Source organism: Pygocentrus nattereri, chromosome 7 (assembly GCF_015220715.1).
Source record: "Pygocentrus nattereri isolate fPygNat1 chromosome 7, fPygNat1.pri, whole genome shotgun sequence".
Lineage (NCBI taxonomy): Eukaryota > Metazoa > Chordata > Actinopteri > Characiformes > Serrasalmidae > Pygocentrus > Pygocentrus nattereri.
In genome coordinates this window covers 17,778,345-17,799,741 of record NC_051217.1, presented here as the reverse complement: position 1 = coordinate 17,799,741, position 21,397 = coordinate 17,778,345, and the positions used below count along the sequence as shown (strand labels likewise).

General features: G+C 39.4%; 1 protein-coding gene across 2 annotated transcripts in view; it reads right to left on the bottom strand.

The window, feature by feature from the left end:
• Nucleotides 1–21,397, bottom strand: part of si:cabz01090165.1 (uncharacterized protein LOC100333421 homolog) — a 285,056-nt gene that overhangs the window by 24,812 nt on the left and 238,847 nt on the right. The window contains exons 3-5 of one of the 2 annotated variants that reach the window (XM_037540221.1): nucleotides 18,792–18,873; nucleotides 10,494–10,935; nucleotides 6,697–7,628 (exon numbers count right to left, since the gene is read on the bottom strand). In XM_037540221.1, coding sequence (XP_037396118.1) covers nucleotides 6,697–7,628; nucleotides 10,494–10,935; nucleotides 18,792–18,808 — 1,391 coding nt within the window. In that variant the 5' untranslated portion in view covers nucleotides 18,809–18,873. The remainder of the gene's footprint in view (nucleotides 1–6,696; nucleotides 7,629–10,493; nucleotides 10,936–18,791; nucleotides 18,874–21,397) is intronic. The other variant, XM_017701981.2, reaches the window with a different exon arrangement.

Genomic DNA, 21,397 nt, shown 5'->3' with positions numbered 1-21,397 from the left:
GAGTCTGGCGCATGTATACTTAATTGATTCCGAAAGGCGTTTTGATTACTCTCTAACCATCGTAAACCAAAGGACTCCCTTTGCTTTTTGCATAATTAACAGCAAATTGCTTTTAGTATGTATCTTTTTATGCTCTTAATCTGTCTGTGGGGACATGGCAGAAATTAATTACGCCCTTGCAGACCCCTTCAGTGTGGAGCGTTGGAAAGGCCGTGACTGAATATTAAAAGAGGAAAACCAATGTAGTCATTTGTGGACAGTCCTAATCTCAGCAACAGGATTCATACACAATAAGGCGCTCGGAATTCAAACTATCTTGGAAAAGGCGTGCGGATCGGTTTCACGTCTTCAGGCTTTTGAAGTCAGGGTAATTCACGGCCGGCTGTGACCTTTAAGGAATGAAAGGTGAACAGCGATGTTACAGCGCATGTTATTTTCTTCCACGGTGTGTGGCTTAAGGATAATGAGTAGCAACATAGAGCTCTGCTTAAGAAAAGGAAAGGAGGGGAGGATGTTTAGCTTTCAAGTAGAAAGATGAGCGAAATGTTGTGATCCTAGCTCCGAGAACGTTCTGTTTCACAGTCGTCCCGTACAAATTCCGTCTGACAAACATCAGGCAGCAGCTGCTGCTAACGTGGCCTTCCTTTCATCTGCATGTAAATGACGAGGCTTTAGACGGCATCCTCATGCAGAGCGATTGTCCTCAGAAAGAGGTAGCTCAAAACTAATGGTTCCATTGGGAACGCTCCTTTTATGCTCATAGAGAAGGATATCTGCTGGATCGTTGCGCTTCAAACCTTCTCTTTTATCATATTGTTCCATCTCTTTCTCTCTCTCTGTGGCCGACTGCCATCTGAGGTCATTCGACACAATTTTAATGTTTTGCCCTAAACTGAATAGGATACAGCAGAAAGCCAAACAGCAGGCCTATTCTTCATGGCTTGTCACTGCAAACAAAACGCAGAATCAATTCATTAATCATAGAATAGGCTATTTGTGTGGAAAGCCATTATAGTCTGATGAGCTCTGATGATATGCTGGAAAGGAGGAATGAGCTAAATACACCAGCTGAATGAATGCTTTCCAGATCATTGGAAAATATTGTCCAGCATTAGACTATGTTTATCGGGTTGAGGCATAAGGTTGTTGGTTGGAGCCATCGAGCTGTAAGCATGTGTTTGTAGAAAACATTGTGATATCAGTCCAGTTTGTATTAACTTTATTACAGTTTATTAATAATAAATAGTGTCCTTCATAAAAGGGTCTTTTCCCTCTTCTGCTACAGTTTACTACTGCTTTCTGTCTTCTAAGGTACAATGCAGGATGGAATTGGACTGGCAGGAAGGTGGGGCCCAATCTCAGAGCCCAGACAAAACCACATGAAAAGAGCAGGGAGAAGATAAGGTCTGCGAGGGAGTGTAAGATGGCGTGTGAGTCCCAAGCCTCACCTCCTGGGCACCGCCTCCGGTCCCTCTCTTTCTCTCTCTGTTCCCTCTCCATTCTTTTTAAAAGGCACTCCTGAATCAAGATGGAAAGAGAGCTCATTGCTCTGCCTCTCCATCACTGCCCCCCACTCCGCATCTCGGCCACTGGACTCTAACGTGAGGCAAATTAAAGTGGTCTTGCTGCAGGACCGGAGGCGGTACCCAGGAGGTTGGACTCGGGACTCACATGCCGTCCCCTACTCACAATTATCCTCTCCCTCTCTCCTGTCTTCGCGGGATTTCATCTGGACTCAGAGTTCAGGCCCCACCGTCCTGTCGGCTCTTGTGGCTGTCTTCAAGGCCCAGGGAATGGCTGCATGTGACAGGGACATTCCCAATGATTGCATGTCACATTTGTGTAATGCATGCTGGGCCTTGTAGTAAGAGAACATTGATGGGTGAAAACACAAATAGATACAAAATCATGTATTTTTAACCCCGTAAATTGTCTTTTTTTTTTTACTTTTTGATTTTATTACACACTTCTATAACCTAACAATAGCTCAACCAGTTAGCATTGAAGCACTTGTAATTACTGAATTATAAGCCTTAATGTGTAAAAAGGGATTTGAAGGGGTTAAAGCAGTGAGGCTGAGGGATGCAATGCTGTGTTCCAGAATACTCAGTAGTCAGGTTTTAGACTGGAATGTCCCTTTTGATGATGATGATGATGATGATTCTCCATCTGGGTTGTTAAATAAAACTTTCTCTCTTATTTGCTTTACTTGATTTTGCCTGATCTGGCAACCATGTGGATCCACATGCATCGTCAGCTTTGCCAAAATATTTGGTAGCAGATTTACAGAAAGAGATGCTAATTACTGACAGTCAACAGACGGTTTGTGCTGGTAGACGAGGCCAATTTAGTGGTTTTCCTACAAAGAACTTTCAGGCAAATGAACAATGGCACAATTTCATAATTAGCATATGGGCAGCTCAGTATAAAGCTTTGTTTAGTTCGCATCTTTTTGTAAAGAAGCTCAGTTCTGCTGTGTAAAAATGTTTCTCCACTTCTGCTCTCTGGCAGACCTGTCCAGGGTGTATCACCGCTGGGATAGGCTCCAGCACGACCCCCCCCCCCAACCCTGAGGGAGAAGCGTCTTAGAAAATGTGTGTGTGTGTGTGTGTGTGTGTGTGTGTGTGTGTGTGTGTGTGTGCTCTCTGGCAGCAGTATTTCCATATGTTCTACTTTTGTCAAAACTTATCATCTCAGAATAGTGACTTGTTTTCTTAATATCGCAGACAGACGGCAGCTTTTTTCACCTGGCAGAAATGGGCTTGCATTAAATTGGGTGGGCGTTTCTGAGTGACTACAATGGCAGCCAACTTAGTGGGGAAAAAAAACAAAACACAAGCCTTTCCCCTAGATTGTTTTTTGGCTGGGTGGTAAACAAAGAGAAAAGAATTTGTATTCATTTGCATGAAACTTGATTTGTTTTCTGAGTGCTGTCACTGTATTATGGCAAATTAAAATCATTATGCTCTCCACATCAGTCCTGCACGTGTGAGGTATAGTCCAATGAACAAATCCGAAGCTGACTTGTTTTCTCGGCCCTCCAATCACTGCTTAGCAACCGTTGCTATGTGTCTTTGCCTCGAGCCTTCACCCCATCCAGAATAGAGCAAAGCATGTTGTTTCTATCTGTCCCACACTGCTGTCAGGAACAGGCTACAGCCTGATGTAATGACACTGCAAGACATTATCACGTTTGGACATTGTGTCTAACAAGCTGACCAACCCACTTTTTCACAAGCCGACCCTTAAATGGGTTTCTGCCTACACTACTGGTGCATACCTCATAAAAATGGAAAGGAAGCAAACACTAGCTTGCCGGTGATATCCTACACTCTTAAAAAGGATGCTTCTTCAATGGTTCTTTATAGAAGACAATGAACACTTAAAGAACCATTAGCATGCTTAAATGGTTCTCTGCATGGTGAAATGGTTCTTCAGATTGATGGAGACTGTGTTGTATATGATTCTATGTAGAATCTTTTTGAAAATGCAGCCACACAATTATTCAGCCCCAAAAAGGCTTGTGCTATTGTAACAAAATTAAGCTGGTTACAACAGAAAGACCATTGTGGTGCTATATAGACATTTTCTAAAAGGTTCTATAAAGAACCGTATAAAACACATCCTCCATCCATTTGAAGAATGGTTTCACCATGCAAACAACAATTTAAGCATGCAAATTGTTCTTTGAGTGTTGATGGTTCTATATACACCAATCAGGCATAGCATTATGATCACCTCCTTGTTTCTGTGGTCAGGACCCCCATGGACCCTCACAGAGGAGGTAATATTTGGGTGGTGGATCATTCTCAGCACTGCAGTAACACTGATGTGATGATGGTGGTGTATTACTGTGTGTTGTGTTGTGCAGTGCTGCTGGAGTTTTTAAACACTGTGTCCACTCACTGTCCACTCTACTAGACACTCCTGTCTTGTCAATCCAACTTGTAGATGTAAAGTCAGAGACGATAGCTTATCTGCTGCTGCACAGTTTGTGCTGGTCAACCTCTAGTCCTTCATCAGTGATCACAGGACTCTGTTGGCTGGATATTTTTGGTTGGTGGGCTGTTCTCAGTCCAGCAGTGACACTGAGGTGCTTAAAAACTCCAGCAGCACTGCTGCGTCTGATCCACTCGTACCACACACTAAAATACCACCACCACGTCAGTGTTACTGCAATGCTGAGAATGATCCACCACCCAAATTGTATCTGTGAGGGTCCATGGGGGTCCTGACCACTGAAGAACAGGGTATAGGGGGGTAACAATGTATCAGAGAAACAGATGGACTACAGTCTGTAATTGTAGAACTACAAAATGCAGCTATACAGTAAGTGGAGCTGATAAAATGGACAATGAGTGTAGAAACAAGGAGGTGGTCATAATGTTATGCCTTGAAGAACCACCATTTTTAAGAGTGTTTTTAAAAGTGTAATGTTAGCATCTCGTGCTATTTAAAATTGGTAGGCAGCATCACTAGCTTTACATGTATATACGTAGAAGCCAATCTTTCATTACCAGCCAGTATGTACAGACAAGGTAAACTAGAGTAGGTGGTTCTTTATAATAATCTCCTTCTAATATTTTCCCATAGATGCAAATGAAATGAGGGAAAAGTGTACAATAGCACCCGGAGTTATATTCAAACATTTGGAGACACATATATACACATTTTTTTTCTTCTTTTTCTTCTAACTATTATTACACTTCTCCTCTGATTCATGTTTGGTATGCCTATCATTAATTAACTGTAAGTCTTCTTCTCCCATAACATCAAAACTGTGTTTTTCCCTGAACTGCAGCGAATGCTTCCCTTTCATCTGCTGATTTGTGTTTTGGATCATAATTCCATAAAACAAAGTAATACTTTATTCATTAGGCCCCTCTCACAGAACTCATGAAGCACATCTACTAAAGACACTCGGAGAAAAGTACAAGGCCAAGACAAACGTCTAATTGGAATTATTTGATCATGCAAAAAGCCTTTCAAAGGATTTTAAAATAAAAGCACAAAAATGAATAAATAATGAAATATCTTCCATTGCTTAATGTTGGACTAAAATAACAAGCCTTGATAAATAATGGCAAGAAATTCAATTTTACTCAAAGAAAATGTTTATTAAACTGCATCGTTGACAGAGCAGCCATATCTATATTTAGTCTTTTATGGAGATTTTATATTTAAGTCTGGGCTCCATCTGTGAGATACCATTTGAAACAAAGGCTTGTGCTATTGTAACAATATTATTCTGGTTACAACAGAAAGACCAGTGTGGTGCTATATAGAGACATTTTCTAAAAGGTTCTATAAAGAACCATATAAAACACATCCTCCATCCATTTGAAGAATTATTTCACCATGCAAACAACAATATAAGCATGCAAATTGTTCTTTGAGTGTTGATGGTTCTATATACACCAATCAGGCATAGCATTATGATCACCTCCTTGTTTCTGTGGTCAGGACCCCCATGGACCCTCACAGAGCAAGTGTTATTTTTGTGGCGGATCATTCTCAGCACTGCAGTAACACTGATGTGATGATGGTGGTGTATTACTGTGTGTTGTGCTGGTACGAGTGGATCAGACACAGCAGTGCTGCTGGAGTTTTTAAACACTCACTGTCCACTCCACGAGACACTCCTATCTTGTCAATCCACCTTGTAGATTTAAAGTCAGAGACGATAGCTTATTTGGTCCTGCACAGTTTGTGTTGGTCAACCTCTAGTCCTTCATCAGTGGTAGCTGGATTTTTGACAAAATTATGGATTGAGTGTAATCTCACAAATGCCGCTGTATGTTATGTAGCGCTCATCTGTGCTGAGAAATCTGGAGTAATCTGACGGAGAAATCTCTGACTTTGTAAATGTGTGACCATTCTAAAGTTTTTATATAAAGAATTATTACTCAAAATGTTGGAATCACTGTAATATCATAAATTGAATATGATGGTAGTACTGTGCACCTCCCCAGGTTCCAAATAATTAGTAGGAATGAACTACAGTAGCCCATTCTCACCAAATACAGCGGGGAAAAAAATCCCTACCTCTATTTTTGGCGTCAGTATGTAAAATGTTGACATATGATCTGGACATAATGACTTATTTTAAGTTTAATTGGATGTGACACTATTTGAAACATAGACAATCCAATCTAATCATTAGCAAAACTGAATTATGAAAAGGGCAAACTATGCTGGGGAATCTCATAAATACAGTAAATGGTACAATGTGGTCACCTGTGCAGGGTCTATATGAAAGACATTAGCTCTGATATAAGAAATATTTCATTCAAACGAACACAAACTCAGAACACATTGATGATATGTCCTGATTTATAATGAAGCAGGGTTAGCGTTTTGAATCAAAGGGGATCAATAAGAAGCATAACATTAACAATCACCTGGAAAAATGAGCAATAAACCAAATCTGTTAGACTGATTGAATGAGATTGAAATTTGTGTGTTCTCTATAGAGGATGTGTTAACTTATTTTCACTTGCACATAATTGAAATTTAGCAGATTTTATGAAGTAATGCTTAAAGAAAGTCAAATTATATGTTAAAAGAGCAAGATAATTTCATTAAATAACTTAAGTCAAGTACAAAAGTTGCAGAAATAGCCTGAATTATCTGATGATATTGTAATGAGAAATATCTAAAATACTGCCTGTGAGAGATAAAGCCTTTATCACTTGCCTGTAAATGAGGATTTCATCTGTGGAGCTGTTGTACTGGATCTGATACATGCGAACACCAGGAATATGGCTTTGCGAAGGCCAGCGGATGATGGCTGACGTGGACGTAATTTCAGTCACGCTGACCCTATGCTCGGCCCGCGGCTGCCCTCCTCCGCTGCTGTTGGACTTGATTGAAGTGGGCATATCTGAGGGTCCGGGCTCAGGCTCTAGTTTGGGGTCATAATGGGGTGAGGGGTTGACCACCAGCTCCACTGGAGCAGTAGCCTCTCCAGCTGCATTGGAGGCTATGCAAGTGAAGACGCCCGAGTCTTTGACTGTGGCGGTTAGAATGTCCAGGGAGCCGTTCTCAAATGCAATGGTGCGGGATGTGTTTCCGATCAGTTTTCCATCAGGGCTGACCCAATGTGTGGTGGGCTCAGGGTCTCCCACTGAACGACACCGCAGGCTGACCTCCTGACCCTCCATCACGAACATTTTGGAAGTGTGGCGGGTGATCATGGGCGGTTCGCACACAAACTCCTCCTCACGGATGGTCCAGAAGTACTTTCCGGCCAGCTCTTTGGGCGAAGCGCACGTTTCTAAATCGTCCTCGCGGGTCAGTCGCCGCAGCCATACCAGCTCACAGTTGCAGTGCAGCGGGTTGCCCCCAAAACTCAACACCAGAGCCGTTAGAGGCGATCCTTTCATTTTAGCATATACTGGGATCCGTAAGAACAGTGGATCTGGGGGAATCTTCTTCAGCTTGTTGGATGTCATGTCCAGCCTAGCCAGCTTGTGCAGATTGGAGAAAATCCCCTCCGGCACAAACTCGATGAGATTGTGGTCCAGGCTTAGAGTGTTGACGCTGACCAGAAGGGCTATGGTGTCCCACGGGACGTCCACCAGATTGTTGTAAGACAGGTCCAGGTCCTCCAGGGTCTCTAGAAAGTCCTGGAAATAAGAGCAGGCAATATGGCAATGTATACATATTGTCATGTACTTGAATACACAAAGCATAATATTTTATTTTGCTTATCTTGGCAAATAAATGAGCATGGAAAAAGTGCAGCAGCAGAAGAGTAGTGCTACATTTAATAAAGACTTTGAAAAATGAAGATTACAGTATTTTTTCCTTAATTCAACTACTGCAAGGATGGTGCATACAAAGTCAGATACTTGTTCCTATGCAATTTACACTGATTATTGTGTACAGGCTCTCCATAATTGCTCTAAATTTGTCTTCAGTTCGATATGTACTGTTGTTCAGTGTTCTATAAGTACTGAGAATAAAGCCCTTATACTTAGAAAAGCATGTCATTATAAAATTCAACATAATAACGATAATATATCCTTGCTATTGTAGGCAAACCTCTGTATCTCCAAAATGATAAAAGGAAAAACATTATTCCCAGGTCTTTAAATTAGTGTTGTATTTTCTTTTTTTTTCCTATGAGCTCCGCTTATAATGTCTGTGTGGTTTTATCAACCAAAAACATCCATAATTCTTTTTTACCTGACTGTTTTACAAGCTCTTTTCATGCCTCAGAATGAACCGTTTACCATAAACAATTTTTGTTACTGTGTCTTTAAGACTGATATATGTAAATGATTTCTGTTCTTATTGGTTATTTTAAAATTGTGCCTCATTCAAAAAGTTGAAACACTCTTTATAACTTCAGAGTGGGCAGAGCTAAACTGTAGGATGTAGAGGTGAGTATGTAAATGTGATGTTTTGCATGACATCACAAAAACAGTAAATTCAGAAATGGATTTGCGCATATAGGCAGTATAGACTGAGGAATGACTAGTATGGTTTGAAGCTTTAAAAGTGATGAATATGGGCCATTTAACCTGTGATGTACATTAATTTTAATGTCAACTGTTGATCGTTTTAGACCATGTCTAATGATCCATTCCTCATGAATTGGTCACACAATTTTATGGGCAAATAACCAATTTGCAAAATTGGAGGTTAATTTAAAGTCCCGCCTCCTTTATTTATTGTTCGTTAGACTTTCAGTTTAGGCTAACTGGCAGCTTTTGTGCTAAAGACCAAACGCTTCAGTAGCACAAAAGGAAAATTCAGCACACACAGCAGTGTGTTTAATGTTTTGTTCAAAACTAAACTGGCTTTCTAAGATGTTTCTGGCAGACATGCATGTTTGAGACCTGAACAAACATGACTCTACTAGAAAAAAATAGTCCAGCATAGCTGGTCACCACCAAAACCAGCTTATTTTGTGTTTTGGATGCTGGTCAACTAGCGTGAACCTGTTGGGTGAACAGCTAAATTGGCACCAGACCAACACTAGATCAACACAAGACTAGCATGAACCAGCTTTGGCTGACAAGGAATTTATACTGATCTGTGCTGGACTGTTCAGGAGGCACTGTTGGCCATATTAAAATGAACATTCATACACAGTAGACCATGTTAGTATAAATCGACCCAGAAAAATCTTTAAGTCATTTAAAGTTAAAGTGGAATATTTTAATGTCTAATGAGAAGATTTGACTGACTGAAGTTTCCCCTTCAGATGAGCTGTTCATTGCTACGTTAAACTTTAATTAAACAATATAAAGAATGAATGCATGTGTGCATTAATATTAATACTTGCACATGTTTTATTAATAAATACGAGAGCTGTGCAGTCCTGTTTGATCTGACTGATTTATCAAGCTGTCAACAGCTAAGCTAAGAAAACCTAACTAGTTCTAATGAACCAAACTACAACCCCAATTCCAATTGAATTCCAATTCCCAATTCCCACTGAACTTGTAGTTTGGTTACATTTTATAGGCATTTATATTTAATAAATATTTAATATAGATAGTTGAATGTTACTTATAAACTTATAAAGACTGAGCATTTACAAAGCATCTACAGTGGATCCTCCAAATAACACTCGACTTAAAGTCCAGTTGTATTTAACAGATATTTGGTTGAATTTTACTTAAAGATATACTGAGCATTTACAAAGCATCTACAGTGAACCATCCAAATAAAGTGTTACCAGTACTGTTTATGATATTGTTTTGCTTTCTCATTGTCGATTCTCGGATTAGCCTTTTGGCTAAGATTAGCTGTTTATTGGCTCTTTAGTTCTGATCCTCGTTTGATTTTGGTGTAAACCAAGTCCTTTTGGTTAAACCTCCTTTCAATAAATCTTACAGTTTATTTAATATCTGTGGTTAATCCATCCAGCGTTACATCACCTTATTAAATTAAGGCTGTCCATTCCAGTAAAATGCAGAGTATTCAGCAGAGGCTGCTGTGGGGCCTAAAGGGTTAAAATTATGACCCGTGTCATATACCGTCATGTGTTGTCAGAATTGATTTTCCTCAGTAACAGTATAACAGTAGCAGCTTACATCACATGCTTATGTTTGCTATGCATATTCTGGTTAGCCATCATGGCATCAAACATTACCTCTGTCATGATAATTATCAGAAACAGTAACATGATACTGTTATATTACTGGACGTAATCTGTCATAATAGCGTATGACAGCATATGACATCTGCTATAAAATGTTTTTGGCAAGCTTATGTCAATGTTATGTAGCAGGATTCAAATTAAGTGTTTTTCTGCATTCTGTTTTTCTGCGTACGTGATTGGCTGAGAGGCATGTCAATCATTATTTTGCAAGGGGTCAATTTATAAAGAGTTAAGAGATTTTGACGTGACAGGTCTTATTACTCCTACTCTCTAGTATTTGTCTATTTTATGATATATGCAGTTGATAAATGTTCTATAAGAACTCAGAAAAGCATATCATGACACACTTTGTGATTGCCATATCACCCATCCCTACCTGGAAGGCTCCATCAGAGATGCTGTGCAGCTGGTTGTTGGCTAGTATGAGGTGGCGCAAGTTGACTAGGCCCTGCAGGTGTGTGTCGTCCAGTGTGGTCAGCCGGTTGGCATCCAGGTGCAGGGCGTGCAGGTCCTGCAGGTCAGCAAAGGCGTAGGGCAGGATCAGGCTGATGGTGTTGCGGGACAGTGTGAGATGGATTAGGCTGCTCATGTTGGCGAAGTCACGGTGACGCAGAGTGGTGATGAAGTTGTCCATGAGGCGCAGCTCAGCCGTCTGGCGGTCGATGTTGGGTGGGACGAACAGCAGGCCGGTCTTGGCACACAGGACAGTGTAGGACGGCAGCAGGTTCTGACACGTGCACCGCTTGGGGCACAGCATAGAGGCCGCAGGCAGCCAGAACAGAGCCAGGCACAGCAGAGCCCTCTCCATGGCTGCTCTCCTGCAAACAGGACAGAGAGAAAACAGAGAGAGAGATGCTTTAGCACGCATGCTGAACACACACACACACACTCAGGCTCGGTTTCTCACACATACACACACATCAAGAAGGAGAGAGGAGCTCTTACTCTTCCTCTGTCTTCCACACATCAGACTTTGAGACCATCTTTTGTTTATTTAACGACCAGTCAAAAAAAACCAATAAAACAGAAAAACAAATTTGTCAAAATTCCTGCATATTTAATGGTTAATATGTCAACAAAATCATTCAGAGTGGTTTGGTGTAAAATGCTTTGTTCTAGAGAAACTTGAGTCAGAATTGTTCACAGAAACAGGTATCTGAAGCGTTTCATGCCTTTTCTCAGTATGGCTTCTTGAGAGCTACATATCCTTTCAGACCCATAGTGCTGAGATGTCTTCTTACAGTGGAAGGATGGACAGAAACAACTGTGCATGTTTTCAGATCTGAAGCAGTTTGAATTTCTCCTCTCTCTCAAAGATGAAAGCTTTAAGTGTCGTTTATCTGAAGGGCGACAGTTTTGGTGGTCCACTTGGTCTTGCACAGTTGTTAGCAGTCCCATTTTCTCTATAGCTTATAATTCATTGTTAAATTTGATTTCGGAAACTCCTGCAAGTGGATCGTATATGTAATCTGCTCAGAATTATCTCCTGAAAAATAGGCTTTGACTGGAAATTCAATAAATAAGGGTGGTCAGTGATGTTTGCACAATACTTTAGCTCCAACACACTTTACAGATTAACTCATTACATACTTATTGGTCACTTTATTAGAAACACCTCCCTTATAACTCTCCCTTGCTGATACACAGTAAAGACTGAAGCCCATCTGTGAATACACCGTTTGTGTTGGTCTTCTAGGCCTTCATCCGTTGTCTGTTTCTGACCACAGAGCTGAGCCTGGCTGGATGTTTTTAGGTGGAGGACCACTCTCAACCCCAGCAGGCCCACTGTGAATACACTGATTCCAGCTCAACAATTTACCATGCCACCACCACGTTTCAGTGCTATGATGAGGATGGCCAATCACACCAATAATATCTGGTCCTATAGTGGTGCCTTTTTCTGTGATGACAGAGTAGTGAGGGGCTGACAAATAGTACAAAAACAGGGGGCTGCAGTCATTAACTGTATTCCTACAAAGTGCAACTATATGGTAGATGCACCTGATAAAATGACAGCATAGCAGTGGAGAACCCTCAGGCTTTCAGTAATGGCGTAAATAGAAAGAAACTCATGTCAGTAAGTTTTAGTTCATTTGCATTTAACATAATGATAATGCCTTTTGTTGTGTAACAGTGCACTTATTTCATAACACTTTCATAACAGTTTGAAACACCTCTTAGTAAACTCTGGATTTCTCAATCAGGATTGCTCCAATGGTATCTAGCTAGGTACAGCTCTCCCATTGGTCAGGGCTTCAGGAGCTGAACTGAAGGCCTTAATAGTCAGATTAATAACCAAGGTGATTGTGAAAGTGATGGTGGAATCAACCAATCAGGTTGATGGGATAAATTTATGAGATGATAAAGTCATAAATATGTCACTGACTGCAAAAATGAGTGGAAATCTAACCAGGCTTCTGCCTGCTGTAGTAATGCAGGTGTATACAAAAGTTTGAACACCCAGTCAAATGATGTTTTGTCTAAGTGAAAATAAATGAACACATCCTCTACAGCAGGGGTGTCCAGGGGGTGTCCCATCTGTAAAAGGCCACTTCAGGTTTTTGATCACACTTGTTTAATTGGTTGGTTTCAGTCTCCAAACTGTTGATCATGCTGATCAAGCTCCTGCTTCACTGGTATGAAAACCTGCAGTCACACTGGCCCATTGTGGACAAGATTAGACACTCCTGATCTACAGAGAAAATATTTCTGCAGATTTTAATGCACAGTTACTGCTTTATTGATTTGAATTTTACCACTATTGGAAATAATACAATACAAAATATTAAACATACTAAGGTTATGGCTAAACGTTTGCAATTTAATACTTGTTCTTTTTTCCAATATGTTAAATAAAGAAAATAAACAGAAATTGTTAATAACATTCCACCTAAAATGTGTTCTCTCTGTTGATTTTACTTAAAAATCAACAAAACATGTAATGTGACCAGGGGTGTTCAAACTTTTCCACAGGACTGTAGTGGAGAACAGGGTATATTGAGCCAGTGCATAAAATGAGCCACCCTTTGTATTTAAACAGTCATACACAGAAATAACAATGTGACCACAGATGTAGGGAGGTCTGACTGAGATGAGCATGTGACGAGAGTGATGAAATTATAAAGGTTATTTACATTTATGGTATTTGGCTGACGCTCTTATCCAGAATGACTTACAATTTGATCTTTTTTTTTTTTTTTTTTACACAGGTAGGTGAAGGTAGTGTTAGGAGTCTTGCCCAAGGACTCTTATTGGAATAGTGCAGAGTGCTTACCCAAGTGGGGATTGAACCCCAGTCTACAGCGTAGAAGGCAGGCAGTGGTGGACAGTAACTAAGTAAATGTAATTTGTTACTGTACTTAAGTAGTTTTTTCGTGTATCTGTACTTTACTTAAGTATTTCCATTTTGGGCGACTTTTTACTTTCACTCCACTACATTTCAAAGTCAAATATCTCCTTTTGGTTTTTGTGTGTATAAAAATGTAACATGTCAAAACAAAAGAAGTGCAAAGCAAAAACACCAATCAGACCACAGCGGTCAATTTGTTCTAAGCTTGTTTTGACCTGTTGGTCATACCAACCCAGTGCAAGCACAGGGTTCAACGTCAATGCAGCAGCTACCTAAATGATGGAACTAACCTACCTTTGTGTAAATAGACCACAACATAGAAATATGTACACATATGTAGTTGTTTCTTTTTTCTTAATTCATACAAACACTTTCATTTTATAGTAAATTAGTTTCGGTTAGTTTATGTTTATGAACAGAGACCTACAGATGCAATACAGATGCAATATAATAAAGGAAAACTTATTTGTGAACCTGAGTTAAAACAAGTGTTCTGTGTTTTGTGCTTATGATCATTTTAATAGACATCAGCGTCACTGATTAATGACATTCTATTAAAAGACTGGTTTACCAAGAGAGACACTGGAGGACTTTCACCTTTAATGAGTTCATGAAGCGAGTCTTGTTATAAAAAAGATAACAGGACATCAGAGCCATAATTACTCTTTAAGTACTTTTACTTTTGATACTTAAGTACATATGAAGGCAAATACTTTTGTACTTTTACTTTTTCTAGAGTAAGGACTTCTGCTTTTACTGGAGTAATATTTTACCTTGGGTATCTCTACTTTAACTCAAGTCCATGATTTGTGTACTTCATCCACCTCCGAAGGCAGGGGTGTTACCCATGACACTATACCAACCAATGTTATCAGTCTTGTATGTTAAAATGAATACACAGGCTTGAGACACTGTCACGTAGAAGTTTATGACAGTATAAGCTTCATCATGAGGCCATAAACTTCAGCATAACTGTGAGTGTTAATTGATGTGTGAAGCAGTTTTCTCATAATGGGGGTTTGTGGAGTAAATTATGCCACAATTAAAATAAAATGTATATTCACTTAAATCTAATTTGATCAAATGCAATCATGTGTGTTTTGTTATAGTGACACTGCAGAATTTTCATCATGCCAAAAAACTACAAAACAAATATGGGCTCAGCTTCATCTGAAGATCTGAGAAGAGCAGCCAACCAAGTTTCAGAAAGGAAGTCTATTCGATCTGCTACAAAGGAGCAAAAGACAGATTGACTCTAATAAGATACATTGAGAAACTTGATCAAGGAGAAATTTCCCGTACAGGTTATTAGAGAATAGCAAAGGCTCATCAGATTTATGATGATTGGATTGAGTGTGAATTTGCCAACCACATCGAAAGACTTTCCTGCTGAAAACAAATCAGATGAAAAGTTTCTGGTATATCCATATATTGGTGGTCCAGTAGTCACTGATGACATACTACGTTTTCCTAACGGGGTAACAGTGTTCTAATGGGTTAGCAGGAGACCTGGGACTGATTCTAGGTGCATTTTATAGGGTGTCCTAATGAGATTCCTAAAGGTGTCCTACAATAAACTGGTGGTCTCTAATAGTAAAGAGTAAGTCGATTCCAATTAGAAAACAAACATATCAGGTTTAAATCCTGGTTTTATTGTTTTGTTTTGTTTTTCCAGCAGAGGTGCTAACCAGTTTCATGGGCTAGTCTTGGGCCCTTGAAGTGCAGGGAGCTTGCATTTGAGTTGGCTGAGAGAAATGGCATTTCAGGTTCACAAGTTAGTTTGTTCTTTTTTAAACACACCTATACATTGCATAACAACACGGCCATACTACTTTGATTAATATGAACTAGTATAAGATAAAATGTGGTTTAGTATAAAACACGTATGTCCATTTTTTGCTATTTTTACTTTTCTACATCTTTTGAGCTCAGCAGCCGATCTTTACATTGTGTGACAATTTAATGATGATTGGACCAATAGGAATACTCTAAAATGGCTTAGAATAAAAAAAAATCCATTAACTTATATTGAAAGCAAGCAATGTTTTTGAACTCTCCTGTAAAATAACTATTTTGAAGATACTTGTTTTAATTTAGACAGCAATGATATATGGAATGTCTTTTATAAGCTTCAAATGGCTGCTTTAAATCTAGAACAGCCAAAGAATGTCCATGTGCACCAGCATCAGCTTAGTGCTAACATACTATTAGCAACCCCATAGGGGTTCTAGAAAAAAAAATAGCAGATTATTTCTCTTTTGTTCTCAAAGTTTTTTCTCATTTTTGACATGGTTGTAGCTCCAATATATTAATGATTTTCCTCAGCAATATAGTTAACCCTCAGTTAACCCTTAACATCCCAGGCGTATTACATACAACATATTACTATTCAGTAGCTACAGGAACTAATGGAGCTATTCTTAGGTTATAGAAGAATGTAATAATACTTTGGGCACACCCTGGGGCCCGTGGCTTGTTAAAGGGTTACACACAGCAGAAGTTGCAGCATTATAATGAAGAGAACATATCCATATTAGTTTATGATATTCATTACAATGTGCATAATTACACTGATGACTAAGCAACATTCAATTGGTTGCTCTTTTTTGCATAATGCTGTTAAATGCCCTGCAATCTTTAATTACTCTCCGTTTTTGCAGCTATGACAAGGCATACAGTGGCATTGAGTATCTAATTACTTAATCACATATAAAAATGGATACTTGACCCAGTGGATTAAAAAATTACCAACTGCCACAAGCAAAAGAGCATGACAGTAGGATTCAAAGATAATTTATTTAATTCCCAAGTGCTTCTACAAAAGAGCAAAATTAGGCTCTATAATGTGTTTAATGCTGTTAATGCAATCTAGCATCATAAAACGATGCTGCCACTGCCTTCTATAATATGGACAGCCAGAAGCTGCAGAGAGAGTGGGGGGGGAGAGAGAGAGAGAGAGAGAGAGAGAGAGAGAGAGAGTGAGAGAGAGTGAGTGAGAGAGAGAGAGAGACTAGTATGTGTGAGTGTGGCATGCTGCAGCCCATCTCCGCCGGCAGTGTGCTTGTTTTAATTGCCCTCCACCACGTCAAATATGACACTCGCCTCTGCCTTGCACAAATTTATATATGATACTGTGAGGCCAACTCACAGGCCTTTTTCCCCCCTTTGCATATGAATATGAATCGCTGTTCCTGTGCTATCACTCACTGCGGATGCTAATGAATATTAGATTTGGGCCTGCTTTTGTTTATTGTTTGTGCTTCCATTTTAATAACTTTTACATAAAAGCACATAAATGTAATTATTTTCAGTGCCTCATACAGCCCTTCTCTGAATATCAAGAAGCTTTGCGTGTGGAGAGATGAAAGAGGCTTGTCATCTGCAGAGGAGGAGGAGGAGGAGGAGGAGGAGGAGGAAGGAGGAAGGAGGACAGAGGATGAATGCAGGACCCATTTTACCCCACTCAGCCAGCAGGGGGAAGCGTTGAGCTTCGTGCTTTGTGTGCACACAAAAGAGATATGGCAGGAAAAGCAGGGTTTAGAGCACATGAGTGCTTGAGTGAGAGGCGTTGTGTTCTGTGATGCATCCAGACCAGCTTAAGCTCTGACTACATTACAGACGCAGCCATGACAAGCCTTCAGAGAGAGAGAGAGAGATAGAGAGAGAGAGAGAGAGAGAGAGAGAGAGAGAGAATTATCCAGACAACTAACTAAGAAAACTGTGATTGTACAGCAGTCGAAGCTGCCTTCTTTATGTAACACTAGCTTTCTCTCTCTCTCTCTCTCTCTCTCTCTCTCTCTCTCTCTCTTTCTCTCTTTCTATCTCTCTCTCTCACTTTCTTTTTCGTACCCACTGGGACAGAATGCTAACTTCCCCCCAGGCTATCTAGGTAGATACATCCAAGCTAGCTCTGCCATTGGTTAGGACTTCAGGAACTGATCAGAAGGCCTTATGCACCAGATTATCTACCAACATAATTAGGAAAGGAAACTGGCCAGGGCCCACAAGTGAGCCCAAAGTTTTATTACACACTTCTATAACCTAAGAATAGCTCAGCCAGTTTGCACTGAAGTCCCAGTATTTACTGAATAATAAGCCTTAGATTGGATGGATGTTATGAGGTTCAAATAAAGCATATTAGTTTTTTTTTTTTTTTTTACAAGCATCAAACGCCCATGTTGAATCTAGAATGGACAAAGAATGTTCGTGTGCAAAAGCATTAGTTTACTGCTAATATACTATTACAACTGCATAGAAGCATAACGTAGCATTATTTTAGAGGTGTAGACTCCATTGAGCCCTACTTCTGTCAGCCAACAGAAAACTGAGGCTGCAGTGGGCACAGGCTCACTAAAACTGGACAGCTGAAGAGTGAAAACACAACCCGGTCTGATGAATCTTGATATCTGCTCATATAGAGGCACTCAAATAGTAGGGACAAAATTTGTAACCAACAGCATGAATGCAATGTCAAAAGTCCAAGCTGGTGGATGTGGTGTAATGGTGTGGAGAATATTTTGTTGACACACTTTGGGCCTGTTAATACCAATCAATTGTAATTTGATTGTCACACCCTATTGGAGTATTGTTGTTAACCACATGCAACCCTTTATGGCCATAATGTCTACCTTCTAACGGCAACTTCCAGCATGATAATGACCCATGTCACAAAGCAAAAGTCTCAAAGTGGTTTGATAAACATGGCAATGTTCTTCATTGGTCTTCCCAGTCACTGGATCTGAATCTAATAGAACACTTTGGGATGTGGTACAGTGAGTATCACAGCATGAAAGTGCACCAGAAAATATGCAGGAATTGCATGATCCAAGCAACATGGACCATAATCTCAAAGGAATGTTTCCAACATCTTATGGGATACGTGACATGCGGAATAGAGGCTACCCAGTATTATTATAGTGTTCTTAATAAAGCACTCAGTGAGTTTATACATATACAATCTCAGGCACATGCATACAATTTTATTTATATGTGCTGTCTAAAAAATAAGTGTATTTTCATTTTTCTGGATAATTTATTCTTTACATTATGTGAAAATTTCATGATGAATAGGATAGAACTTGTCCAAAATCACTTTGAATAAAATCTTATTTACATAATATCACATTAAAAGTTAAGAAGGTTTTTTTCTCCCACTGGACAATGAGCATGTATTCCTGTGTGAAGTCCTGCATGAATTTACTTGATTCAAATGTATATATCACTTCCACATATATAATATCCCACATTAATTATGTATTTAAATCAAGCAAATCTGATGCAGCACTTTATTTATTATTTTTGGTATATAGATTTTAATATACATACAGCATATACAGCTTCATTTCTCTTTTTCTTCCAGCACGGGTGGCTTAACACTTCCCTTCCACCATCCTTCCACACCTGCCATCTTCTCTCTCAGCATGAGGCAGTGAGTCAACCCCAGCATGGGCAGGGATAAGAGGGATAAAGGAAGACGAATTACACACAGTCGCCTCCTCGGGATCTGCCATGTTCAGTTTTTTAATATGAGGGATTGGTGCTTCAGGAAAATGCATGTAAAAGTGCACACATAAAGGGATTTTGGCCCATATGCTTTTCCATAGGTCTTTATGGAATTCATTACAACACCACTGCTATGGACTCCAGACGCTGGGAAAAGGGACCAAATTGAATTAAATCACGTTAGAGAGCAGCGAGGAGTCTCATTAGCTGGTGCTGCAGTGGCATCTTCTACCCAAACCAAACCAAGCCAATACAAATTCTTATTTGCATAATGTTTTCATGAAACTTTTGCAATATAAACTGCTGTATATGAAAAACTGACCCATTGGATGAAAGATTCCCACCTGCCACAAATAGAAGTGATTTAACGTGAGATTTGAGGATAATTTACTAGAAGCAATGCTTATAATGTACCTAATGCTTTGAATCTGTTAACTCTATCAAGCCAAGCATCTTGTTGGTGATCCATTCTGAGAATATGGTGATGGTCACTTACATTTGTTTAAATCTGTCATTATCACCGTATAAAAGATGCATGAGGCTTTCTTTATTGTGGACGAGCTTTGATTCTGTCGTAGCAAACATATTGCTGCTGCTGTCAGAACAAAACCTTGTACCTGCATTTTTGACATTTTTCAGTTTTTGGCATATTGGGAAAATGACCTTGACCTTTAAATTGTGTGTAAATTACATGATGAAGGGCCCAAAATGTTTGGAAAAAAGTTGGGTTTCACTCATATACATTAAAGTAATGTAGGTTTTTACCTTCTCCTATATAGTTGTCATTTTGGAGATATGAGGTTTTCTTCTGAGTACAGCGATACATAATTATTCAAAGCAGATTTGAAGTCAATAAGAGCTTATTATTATTTTGTTTAAGAAAAGTATTGTCATGCTTACTGGTTCGCAGTCAGACACTCACCTCACTACGAACTCGCAAGACCCCTCAGTATGTCACGTGACTCCGTCCACCACTTACCACTAGTAGATCCAAGTCACCTGAGTACTGATTGTCATTACCTGTAGACCTGTGTATTTAAACCTGTCTGTTTCACTGTTACTTTGCAAAGTGTTGCCTCCTTCTGTGCATACTGAGCCGTTTTCTTGTTTAATGCCTATCCTGTGCTTGACCTTGCTTTGTTTCTCTTTTTTAATCTATCAAATAATTTCCTATTGACTTTGTTTGCATGTTAGTTACATCTCTTGGTTTCGATCTTCGCTTGTTTAAGACTATGATTTCATCTGCTCCCATGTACTGTGTTTTTCTCTGCTGGAGATTGATCTGGTCTAATTTGTCAACCCAGCTTTCCAAGTATGGACAAAACTCGAATGAAGTGTGACTTATGTTCCTATTTATGTGCAGTTAAAATTACAAATGTTCAGCTTTATTAATACAATGTTTGCACAAGTAAAACACAAACACAGCATTGAGAAGTGATTTAGTAAAGAACATGAGATTAAAGCCATGTTTTTATGTCAGCCTTAAAGGTTTAAGGCAATCTGCCACAGTTAGGCCAAATGTGATGAGCACAAAATAGATGGGTTAAAAATTAAATTTAAGCAAAATTTTAAACTAGGAGTGTCAAAGTTAATGGATTAATAATGCATTAACATGATAAATTAGTAATGTCACAAATGTAACACATTTTTGTAGTTTGAACCTTGGAACCAAATGTGGTAGTGCAGGCTGAAGCACAGTATATGTTGTTATGATAGAATCTGTGATTGTATCTGTCACATTCAAATAAAACTTTTAATTGGTTTTTAAAGCAACATCATTAACAGACTATGGTAGACAGTGCTCATTGTAGAGATACAGAAAAATCAATGAGTATCAAACAAACAAAAGCAAAATTAAAGTGGAAATCTGCCGTTCGACCTAGGAGCCTCCACTGTACTGAGAATACAGGAGCTGTATGAACAAGCGTAAGCAATAATTTAGTATAAAATTTGTGTGAATAAAAAAAAACATGGTTAATTGTGATTACACAAAAATTATGCAATTAATCACACTCCATTATTTGAATCTAATTTAAATGCAAGAAAGAAATAAAGAATAAAAATCCAGTTTTTCTTGCTCTGTCCCTCCCACTGCCTTCCCTCGCTCTCCCTCTCGCTCTGCGTATTGACAGGATGCATTAATATTTCAGAGAGGACACAAGAGAGTGCGTGGATGTTTGACACAGTGTGTAAAAATTAACCCCTCTCTGGCCACAAAGCCTTTCAAACCCAGTAAAAGCACGCACTGAGCATCCTAGTCCAAGTGAATATTTAATACAACCTCCCAACACGCTCCATGTCCAGGCTGTATGCTGGATATACAATGGAAGATGCGCCTTCGCAAGTGAAACTGGGGCATTACGCTGTTTTCCATATGAATTGTTAATGGAGTGGCACAGAGGGTACGTAATGAGGACATCCTGGGAGAA